This window comes from Pocillopora verrucosa, chromosome 3 (assembly GCF_036669915.1).
Source record: "Pocillopora verrucosa isolate sample1 chromosome 3, ASM3666991v2, whole genome shotgun sequence".
Lineage (NCBI taxonomy): Eukaryota > Metazoa > Cnidaria > Anthozoa > Scleractinia > Pocilloporidae > Pocillopora > Pocillopora verrucosa.
The window spans coordinates 29,758,550-29,769,244 of record NC_089314.1 but is presented as its reverse complement, the minus strand read 5'-3'; the positions used below and the strand labels follow the sequence as shown (position 1 = coordinate 29,769,244).

The 10,695-nt window shown below is 39.9% G+C and overlaps 1 protein-coding gene across 4 annotated transcripts; it reads right to left on the bottom strand.

Moving 5' to 3' along the window:
• Positions 1-650: 650 nt before the first annotated feature.
• Positions 651-10,275, bottom strand: LOC131786655 (uncharacterized). Of its 4 annotated transcripts, none has more exons than XM_066163204.1 (12): positions 9,043-10,275; positions 8,324-8,385; positions 6,535-6,825; positions 6,051-6,103; positions 5,527-5,589; positions 5,355-5,438; positions 4,847-4,933; positions 3,644-4,126; positions 3,248-3,377; positions 3,039-3,099; positions 1,895-1,996; positions 651-1,760 (listed from the first exon to the last, which is right to left on the bottom strand). In XM_066163204.1, exons 2-9 carry the CDS (start codon positions 8,325-8,327, stop codon positions 3,315-3,317), a joined length of 1,128 nt encoding a protein of 375 aa, XP_066019301.1. In that variant the 5' UTR covers positions 8,328-8,385; positions 9,043-10,275; the 3' UTR covers positions 651-1,760; positions 1,895-1,996; positions 3,039-3,099; positions 3,248-3,314. The 4 variants fall into 4 exon arrangements, with proteins under 4 accessions (XP_066019301.1, XP_066019299.1, XP_066019300.1 ...); XM_066163202.1 differs by lacking the exon at positions 9,043-10,275 and adding an exon at positions 8,625-8,977; XM_066163203.1 differs by lacking the exon at positions 9,043-10,275 and adding an exon at positions 8,648-8,816.
• Between the last annotated feature and the right edge of the window lie 420 nt (positions 10,276-10,695).

Genomic DNA, 10,695 nt, shown 5'->3' with positions numbered 1-10,695 from the left:
AGCCTAAATCGGAAACAAGGCGCTAGTATTTGCGGTTTTTCCACAGTACGTGCCAAAATCTCCAACATACATTTACAACATTAACATGCACTCAATACAGGATGGTAAATATGTGGTCTTCCGAGGGGCACAAATAAGGCGGCCGGAAGATTATGTGCAAACATCTTCCAGTTACGGTAAAAAAAGTGATTAGTTAAGCATCAGAACTTGAACAAGTAGCTTTTATACTTAACGCATTTTTTTATTCTTCAAAAGCTCAAGAGACAAACTTTTACGCTGGCCAAAAAATCTTAAAATATTTTTACAAGCGTGGCATTCTCAGCCGGCATTTTAGAGTTGCGTGAAAAACGTAATAAAAAAATTTGAAACAGTTCTACTCTCGAAATGGAAAACACCATAACAACAAAAACGTGCGAAAAAGTCAAATTTTAAGGGATGTTGGCCGCTGGAGTTTAAAAACTGATGACGTCCTTCGAATTTCCTACAGGGTGAGGATACAAGGCTCGATCGCCTAACAGACCCTACGCTAAATCAAACTTTAAAAAATTCAGAGCAAACATATTTTATCGATATACCTAATGTGCTATTTTCAAGGTTTCATTGGAGTAGATGATCTCATGCTGTAGCGATAAATAAGCCAAAACGCAGGGTTGTTAAAATAATGGATATTATATACAATTTACAATGTTTTCACATTTGAAAGTCCTATAAGTATATTACAAGTATATTATTCTTACGCGTGAATTCAATGGATCCCGAAAAAAGGATACCTTTTAACTTTAACAAATATGTATTTATCTACAACTGTTATAAAAGCCTAAATTTTCAGTTCAGACAATTCGATGATCTACAAATCTTGTAAAGTTCACATGCTATCTATGAAAAACTAATTGAAATTTCAAAATGTCAAAAATTTTAATTGATAGATTCTTCAAATATGGAATTAGCCTCCTTTCATACCATGCATTGATGCTTTTGACTAAAGATATGTTCCGCGCGTCAGCCAGAAGCTGAAGAGAATCAAGGTATCAGTGTTAAACCATACAATTTCTAGTTTTAGTTTCTCTCGTAGTAAGTCGTTTTGCTGATCAGTCATTACGTCTTTGTACTGCTGTGAAGGCCGTAAGTTAGATAACTCACTGGGTTAATTACGTCACCTTCGTTAAATAAAGAATATTGTAATGTATTGTAGAATGGGAAAGATAACTTTGACAAAAGTAAGCGCATAAAGAGTGGAAGCGTCACTACCTGTTAAAAGTGAAAACGGGGCTCTGGAGAAGTTACCCGCGTTTGATTTGGCTGGTGATAATGTCGTGCTAGAAGTTTCTCTTTTTGAGAGATGGGAATTTGTCACAAAATAGTCTTTTGCGATAAGCCTCGACTTGAAGGGTTCGACCCAGTTTTCCTGGCGCGCTCGATAGCTCAGGCAACGGAAGTCGTGTCCAGGTTATCCCGTGTGCTTCTAAGTCCTCATTTCTCGACGGGATGTGTTTGTTGCGAGAATCTTCATCATGTTTAAACCTTCTCTGGCTAAAATACGATAACTACGTATATCTACGCCATTTTAGCTCTCCTCTAAGATCTAGGAACTGCTACAATAAGACTTTGTAAGCGACGACTAGCTGGTTAAATTTTTGTTAACTACTCGTTCAATTTAAACGGAACCCCTGAGGGTCTTTAACAGAGTAGGACACCAGGCGACATGAGTTATGTTGACTTCCTATTCTTTTGAAAGGGTTCTTCAACTTTGTCCCCTTGAACTGCAAGGAAAAAAAAAGGATCACTTTTCATGAGAATTAAAATTTTGGCAGAAATCAATAGAGGACTGGGAAGTTAGCGCATGCCCATAAGTCACAGCTCAGTGGTCCTGGTAATGTGTTAGGGCCTTACTCACTGGATTTGGGATACACCCTTCATGTGTTTCGTCGTCGCTTGTTGTAGCTGCCGTTGTGCTTGTGTTCTGTTCACGTGGATATGAATGGTATCGTTGCAAGTTCTAAGTATCAGAGGAAAAAGTCTAACATTACTTAAAATTTGAATGGTCTTCTCCCTTTTCTAGTTAGACATTCTTCATACGCTATAGCCTACGTGTGGCCTTACCTTTCCCCAATAAGGCTTTACCTTTGGGGGGGGGAGGGGGAGGTACGGCTACACGTAAGCTTCATACGCTAACCCAGATATTCAAAGAATTGGGTTCACAATTCAGTATGTGTTGTAACTTTTAACCCTTTTAACCCTTTCATCCCCAGGATCTCATTGGTAATTCTCCTTGGCGTCTGTCATACAATTACTACGATGTTGTTTGGGAGAATTTGGTATTGGATCAACTGAAAATCCTTTAATTGATAATTTCTTCATTCTCGTCACTTACCTGCTTGATATTGCATTGACATTGTAAGGAGAAATTATGTCTTGGTCACTCGTGGGTGTTAAAGGGAAAAGGGAAAGTTGAGGAGATACATGATAACTTAATTCTAACATCCTTCGCTTCTTCCTTTCTTGCTATCATAAGTTCAATGGTGTAGCCTCCTTTGTAAGTCCTTTTTAAGTAAAAGGAAAACTGGTGAGAACTGCTTGACACAGTGACGACACTCCTTTTGAAAAAGCCTGGCTACGCCCCTGAAGTTTTATTCAGTGTTTGCCGTCGTTTTTCCATGATCTCTCACGTGATCACTGATAAATTAATTCTTGTAACAAAACGTATTTTAGTAAGGAAGCTCAGGTAGTAGTTCTGCCTCGTGGTTTTTTTAAGTTTCCAAACCATTTTGCCACTTTTTTGTTCTCAGTAGATCTGTAATTAAACTTTGAGTGGCATTTCAAGGTAAATATGAAAATAAACCGACAAACAAACCAATTTATAAAAAAATTTTTAAAAAAAACCCAGTGTCCTTTGGCTTGTCTGCGAATAAAAATGGTCATTGTTGACGTGGCAAACTGCTCGGGGACGACAGAAATGAAAAAGACGGAGGAAAGGTTCTTCGGAGTAAGGTACGAGTAATCATGAGAGGTAAAGTGATTCGCTGCTAAACCTATCTCACCTTTTCAGAGTCAGCAGAACATCCACTTGCTCCATAGGGTTCAGAGCATGTTACTCTCATACTGAAGTTTAAAGAAGACACACAAATAATTTCTTTTCACAAATTTGAATCATTTTATGCGCCAGAGTTTTAGTTTCTGATTTCATCGTGAGTGCACAACTTATTTGTGATCACAATGTCAGTGTTCGAATTTTCGGTCACGAACTTACCCAAGTCTATGTATGCCTGGTAGCTGTACATTCCCTAATTTCTACGCTCTTTCGTTCACCTATCCTATCAGCTTATTCCTTTGTTTCTTTGGTGATCGTTTCTTTGTTTGTTTTTTTGCTGGTTTATTTGCTATAAACAAGGAAAGGACGTTACTGAGTCATAAAGAGAAAACATGCAAAACTGTTGATGCCATTCCTACGATCTTTTTGGTCCGTTGAAAATTTAGAGAGATGTCCATCGTGCGGCGATAGTTCAGAGCACTGAAGAAGAAATAGAAAGTTGTGTAGATTCGACCCCTGTTTGGAGATCTCAGGATTTCTTTCTTTCTAACATGAGTGATGTGAGCTATTTGAGAAACATGATTTTCATATTTTAAACAAATCGTGTATCCCTACCGGTGAGAACAGACCTCTCCACAGATTCTCCAATCTATCAACCAGCCTTTGTCGGTTACTCTGGAGCTCTCTCAGTTTAGAAAGTTCGCTTTGCTCCTCGCCTGTCATTTCTTTTTCGACTGATGTTAACTCCTCCACTCGGTGCATCAAATCGTTGTGCTCAGCTCGAAGACCATGATACGCGAAGTCATAAAATTCGCGTTTCACATTCTCGCTGCATTTGCAGGACTTGGTAACCATGGACAGGGTGGTGCTGTATAATTCTTGCAGCGTCATACTCAGTCTGATCAGTAGGTCTACCATGACGGAAGTCTTAAGTTTGTCCTCTTTTACTTCTGAAACTTGCAGCGGAGATATCACGCCCTCGATGAGTTGTTCATTGAGAAGCCTTAGCTGAACAACGATCCCTTGTTCTGTATTAGTCTCATCTCTGGTGTTTTCTGATTCCTCCTCTCGTGGTGAATCCAAACCAGTTTTGACATCCTACGAAGAAAACAGAAAGCGATGTTAGACGCCCATTTTCAGTGAGGGAATGGTGGTGCACAATATCATTACCGAAACTTGCAGCGGAGATATCACGCCCTCGTAGAGTCGTTCACTGAGAAGCCTCAACTGAACAGCGATCTCTCGTTCTTTATTAGTCTGATCTCTGCTGTGATATTAAACGCCCATTTTTAATGAAGGAATGCACAGAAATCAATCCAAGGGATAAATCTTAAAATAGAAAAGAAGTAAGGTCCACCACTACTTTTGTTAAAAGGAAGTGAAAGTTTTTACTACGAAGGGGGCGGCTTTTATCTATCGCAGGAGGGGGGTGGGGGTGTCTCATGATAAAATTTTCCTGATCCACCCTTTAGGCTCTGTGATATTCTTATTACCCTTCCTTTCTAGCAGTTGATTTTCTATACCCCCCTTTAATCTCTGTTGGTGATAAGTGGTCCCCCCTCCATTCCCCCTAAAAACCACGTGCTCCCCGACAATCCTCAACTCCCCCCTCCCCTCCTCCCTTCCCGGCTATAACTGAGGACTGGTTCCCAAGACAGCCTGACATGCCTTCAAATGCCAAAAAGACATAATGTAGGACCGACCGCCAACTGAAAAATCCTGCTGGCGTCCATGCCGAAGTAAATGATATTATGTTACCCTCAGAGTTAATTCTATAAACACTTAGTGACCCTAGTAGCCTCTAAATCACTTTCCTACCTGTTTAGAACTCCCGGCTTGGGTCTGCTGTTTGAAATATCGCAGTTCCTTTACCAGTTCTGAGTTTACCTCTTGCAATTTCTGGCACTGTGTCATAAAAGCAAACAATTAGCTTTGAGTAAAGAGATTCATTCACTTGCTTTTTGTAAGAATTATACAGGCAAATTAGCCCAACTGGCGAGCACATCACGGCAAGTTGCGGAGCAGCTTTTTGATTAATCCCCATTCTTCTCGCATCCCTCGGGTGCCCTTAGACCATCCCGCCTGGCTACTTCAGAGGCTACGTTGTTCAATGAAGTTTATGAGAAGAACAAAATCATCCGGTATTAATAGCAAATTTTTCAGTTGATATTCAATTTCATCGTAAGCCTGGATGTTGTCTGCACTGTTTACCTTTTTCCTCCTTTATTTTGACTCTCGCTTAAGCCATTCAGTGAATAGATATAATCTAGAAGTCCCGGAGATAAACGGCGATCGCATAAGATACGTGATTTCATTAAAAACTCACTCGTTCTTCAAAGGTTTGCTTTTCCTGTGTCATCACTGCAAGTTTTTCTTCTAATTCTTTCATTTTTGCCTTCACTTTGGAACCCTTAAGAAAAATACAAACAGAAATGGATTTTCAGTTAATTCGCTCACTCTCCAAAAGCTTAACAGTCAATTAAGAATTATTTCGCCACCTCCTCCTCCAATTGCTTCGCGTTTGCTTGTATTTCAATTATTTTCTTCTGCAATTTGTCAACCTGAAATAAAGAACGATACACAGGTTTAGCTAGTTTGAATAAGCTACTTTTTGCCAACTTTCAATTTCAACATTCAATTTAGCCTCGCGTACAAATGTGCGGATAAACCGGGTGGGTGTCGAGAGGAGAACTTGAAATTTAGCGGCTCCGAACCCTTTATTTTCAACAAATACCTTCAAACTCTCCTTAAAGGCAGGTTTTGCGCACGTCTGTATGCCAGGTTGCATTGTTTCGGTTTAAGCCTACCGATGGTATTGTGGTATAGATTCGGTCAAATATTCAGGAAGCTTACACTTTTTATCCAATTTTATTTAATTTTAAGGACTTATTTCTATAATTTTAAGGACTTTTTTCTATAATTTTAAGGACTTATTTCTATAATTTTAAGGACTTATTTCTATAATTTTAAGGACTTATTTCTATAATTTTAAGGACTTATTTCTATAATTTTAAGGACTTACTTGGCCTCGATCGTCTGATCCAACTACATCCACTTCGACACCCAATGCGTGAGCTACGAAAAAGTATTACATGCATTGAGGAAATTTTTCCATGAGATTTTAACTGAGCTTAAATTGACTTAAATCGCATAAATCTTTGTTTTGACTGTCTTCTGCCACTTTTGGCATCTCTATTAACGACATTGTCCAAAAATTAGAGAGTTTGTAAGTCGGCTCCACGCAAATTTTTAAAAACCTTCTGGCGCGGGATCAAAACGGTGCAATCCCGATCAAGTAGTCAAGGGGGTGCTCATCTTGCCTGCTTGGGTAGCCAATCAGCACATAGGTTCACTTCATCTTGCTTGCTTGGGTAGCCAATCAGCACATAGGTTCACTTCATCTTGCCTGCTTGGGTAGCCAATCAGTACATAGGTTCACTTCATCTTGCCTACGGGCGTAGCCACCTATATAATAAATTGTCTTATGCCTTTTCACGGTCTCCTACCTTTTATTAATCGGGAGAGATTCTTCAGTTCTATTTCCGTTAAAACTTGTGCAAGCCTTTCGACAGTGGCACCCTCTGCTTCTCGTTCCATCCATCGTACAAGCACAGTGATGCAACATTCCTTTGGAATGTTATTTTCCTCAGTTTGAATTGCATTAACGACGGATTCAATGTAGCCCAGTTTTCTTGCTAAGTCCTTCCACTTGTCTCCAATTTTCTCAGGCAGTCGCAGTGTATGGATGACGGACTCGGTTAACTGATGTTTTGCATCGATCGCGTCGATGAAACAATCTGTAGCGACATCAAAAGTCAGAGATATTAACAATTTCTGAGTGATATTATTCCGGCGAAGAGTGTTCAATGAAATAATAAAGGGACTTCATGCGATGAAAAATTGTGCATCTAGTGGATAAACATCAGCTTGGGACACTGATTGTCGACCTCGGCTGGAGGATAGTTTATTCAACAGAGGGAATGAGTTAACTTTCTACATTTGTGCTGCTAAGATGCGAAGTCATTTACGCATGACCAAGGCCCACGAAAGCGAAAAGAGGCTAAATATAGAAGCAGTCAGAGGAAGTTTTATAAACAGATTGTTACAGTCACCGTGAAACGCTATTATTGCAAATATAATAGAATGATAACTGTAGAAAACTGCATGATTACTTGTATATTCATTTTGACTTCATGTTCAAATGACCTGATACACGACAAGTACATCCAACTTGCCACTGCAAATTGGAGTTTCAGAGTCGGGGTTTTTCCCTCTGCTTGACGCCGAGTCATATACACAAGAACAAGCCTCGCGAAAGGGAAAAGAGGCCAAATATGGATATCACGTGCCTGAACAGCCCGAATGTGTATTATCAACAGTTAGAGACCGGTTGTTAATCATTGACTGGGGGGGGAGGGGTGGAAGGATTTTGGCTGTGTAAAATTAATGATATCCCCCGTTATTGACAGCTAATTGGCAGTCAATTTTTTAACTGTCCCCCTCTATACTCTGCTGGCGACAACTGATCCCCCCTCCGTTCCCCCCTAAAAAAATAACGTGATCCCAAAATCAATTTTTCCACACCCCTTCCCCTCCAAAGACCTAAAAGTCGCGAAATCTCTCACAGATTGTTATGGTCTAATAATACAAGATTGGGACTGTGTCACGCAATCATTGCAAATGTGATAAGGTAATAACTGAAGAAAACTGCATGATTACTTGTATGTTCATTTCATTTCACGGTCAAGTGACCTGGTGTACAACAATTACATCATTTTTGCCGCTGCAACTTGGAATTTCGGAGCCTGAATTTTCCATATAATATTTTGCAAGTTATGCAATACTAGTAATTGCAAGTCGATGTTGTTGAATAACTATGTGAAAGTTACGAGGAAAAACTTTATAAAAGGTTGTTTCACTGGCAAGTTCAACATCAAGGACGTGTTTGGCAAAAAACTTAAAAAGATTCGTACACAATTCTTAAAAAAATTTGAATTCAGAAATTTAAATCTTGGACTTCACTAGTAATGCGCGCTCAGGCGAAAAAATCAAACACGCAAGCAAATAAAAGAGGAAACAAAAACATTAATCTGATAGGAAGGTGGACTACAATTAAAATGTCAGATTCCCATTTGACTAAGTTTTAAGATTCAATATCTCTAATGAAATCACTTAGCTAAAGATTAACTAGTGATCGTGCCGTGAAGGAGAGGACTATTCGCCACCCGGAAATTCATCGATATAGCGACCTCTCAGAAGCGAAGTCTGTAATAAATATAATTTTCCAGCACTTACCCATCTCTGAATTTCGGTTACGATTTAGGTATGTTCAGAGATATCAGCTGTCTCTTCTATTCCTAGGAGTCGAAAAACAATTGCACGATCAGAAAACTCAGTGAAGACTCGGTTAAGTCAAAAACGTAATCATTACTGTTCGTGATTATACGCTTGCGAGGTGGCTATCCCCGAGAAGGAAGAGGAAACAAAACGAAACATGAAACATAAGATTTTGTCAATGACTGCTTAAAAATGGAATCACAGAGAATCTTTTTCGGCTGTCTTCTAGGACTGAACGAAGTGCGTCTACTTAACTTACGGTATGCAATGATGTCTTCAGACCTGAAGGAACCGATAACCAAGAGCCGTGGTTGTTCAGTTGAGAAATAGGCAGATGGTTTATCTTGGAATTAACCAGGTCCCGTAAAGGAGTCGATTGCACATCACCGCCGCGCTTTATTTCCTTGTTCCGCTTCGCCGGTAAGCTTATGATCGCATACCTCGTGAAAACCTTCAAGGTGATGTTTGTTGAAACATCAAAAATGTCAAAGGTCACTCGTTTCAGCGCGTTACAGAGTGATACAAATCAAAACAGACTGAGACGAATACCTGGTGAGGCGCACTTTACCTACGTATCTGTCGCGCTTTCTTCCCAAATGATCAAAATAAAAGTTTGCGATAGGTTCATTAAAGAATAAGACATAACATATAGCGAAATAACATAAAAAAAAATTTACCTAGACCAACGAGAATTGGTCGAGACCTCCTCAGCCATAAGAAATATTTCTCCACCAATATTCGTACTAATTGGATTTGTCCTTTTGGGCAGATAAGGATTGATCGATGGACACTAGACTTTCACTCTCGGGCGGAAACTGCCGCGAGGGAGGGAAGTAATTCGATCCAATTATAGAGTCAAAATCATAGGATCTTTCAAGGTTTTGCCATGACATGCAAAAAGCTTCGCGCAGCAAGTTTTTTAGGCAGTGCATGTTTCTCCATTTTCAAAATGGTGTGATTTACATTGTCGTGTTTCACGTCGCGTGACAAGAATGACGACCGCGAAGGTTAGACACGTCAGGAATATTATGAAAGTGGGTTTTCACGAACAAATTTAATCGCTCCCTTTCTGGTGTCGTATGTTTGTTTACGGAACCAATTTCCATTCTTCGGATACAAATTAATTTGTTTCTTTTCGACAATGAACTTGTTATGGATTGACCAAACAAAAATTAAAGTCAATCGTCTTTACCAGGGAAAAGAAAAAACGGATTTCCCTATAAAAGGCTTTTTAGAGGGACACAAAGCATTAAACTTTTAATATTTTATATAATTAGCAGCTGGTTAAAAGATAAAATATATATTTACCTGAGGTTTCGTTTTCGAAATAAATGTTTAATGAGGTTTCCTATGTTTCACTTTCACCTCAAAGCCGCGGATAGGTTCCCACCACACCAAGGGGGTTTCCCCGTTGCCGAGGGGTTTCCCCTCATATTTCTATCTACTCATTTATCACCTTTCGTTTTTTACACGATTTTCCTCACGGATAGGTGAACTCAGGAACTGATGAGGTTGGCAACAATTCAAGTTTTCTAGCCCATGATGATGTAACACCTTCGATACTGAATATTGCGTGCACCAAGAAAAAATGTCTGTCGTTCCTTCCTCATCAGTTATGGCACACAATGCTCCTTCACGGCTGTGATAATGTAACTCTGCTAAAAAAACAACAAACAAAACAAGCAGCAATTCTCTGCAAATCTGAATCAGTATGAATTTGAATCTCGTGAAGAGCAATTTCGCTCTTGTTTGAATTCAATCCTAGCTTATTACAGGCGTTCAGTAAGTAGACGAGACGAGTTGGAAACGCAGAGCGAAAGAATGAAGAATACTTAGCTTGAGACCTCAAATCGCGTCAAATCGCGCCCCTGTTACTCATTGAATGAAAGGAGCAAACTTCTCTGATCTAATCTGTAAACTGAATTCTAATAAATGTAGGTTAACGATCAATCGCCTTGACTGACGGATAATTCATCACTCGTGATATTGCATTGCCACCCAATAGTTTAGAAGACCCCCTTAGGCAGGAGACACCCCTGGCGATTTTATCATGTTTATTCGCCGATCACGGCGATTAAATTCGCCAATATCTGACATGTCAAATAACGTCGATTTTATGCGCCGATCGCGACGATCGGCAAAAATGGCAAGCGCCACACTGGACACAACTGGCGACTTTCGTCGATCCCTGCGATCGGCGTATTAAGTCGCCAGGCAGGTGTTTCGCTAGCTTTCGTACGACATTCGGCAACATGTCTTTCAGCAACCGGCTTCCCACCCCCTCCTCCCTGCTCCTAATTTTTTGCACCCCTTCGCCCTTCGCTTTCGTG

Excerpts from the sequence above, each read along its gene's own strand:
- LOC131786655 (XM_066163204.1), bottom strand. Across the intron at positions 5,439-5,526 it reads CGAAGCAATTGGAGGAGGAG|GGTTCCAAAGTGAAGGCAAA; the intron begins GTGGCGAAATAA and ends ATTTTTCTTAAG. Across the intron at positions 4,934-5,354 it reads AGCAAACCTTTGAAGAACGA|TGCCAGAAATTGCAAGAGGT; the intron begins GTGAGTTTTTAA and ends TTTATGACACAG.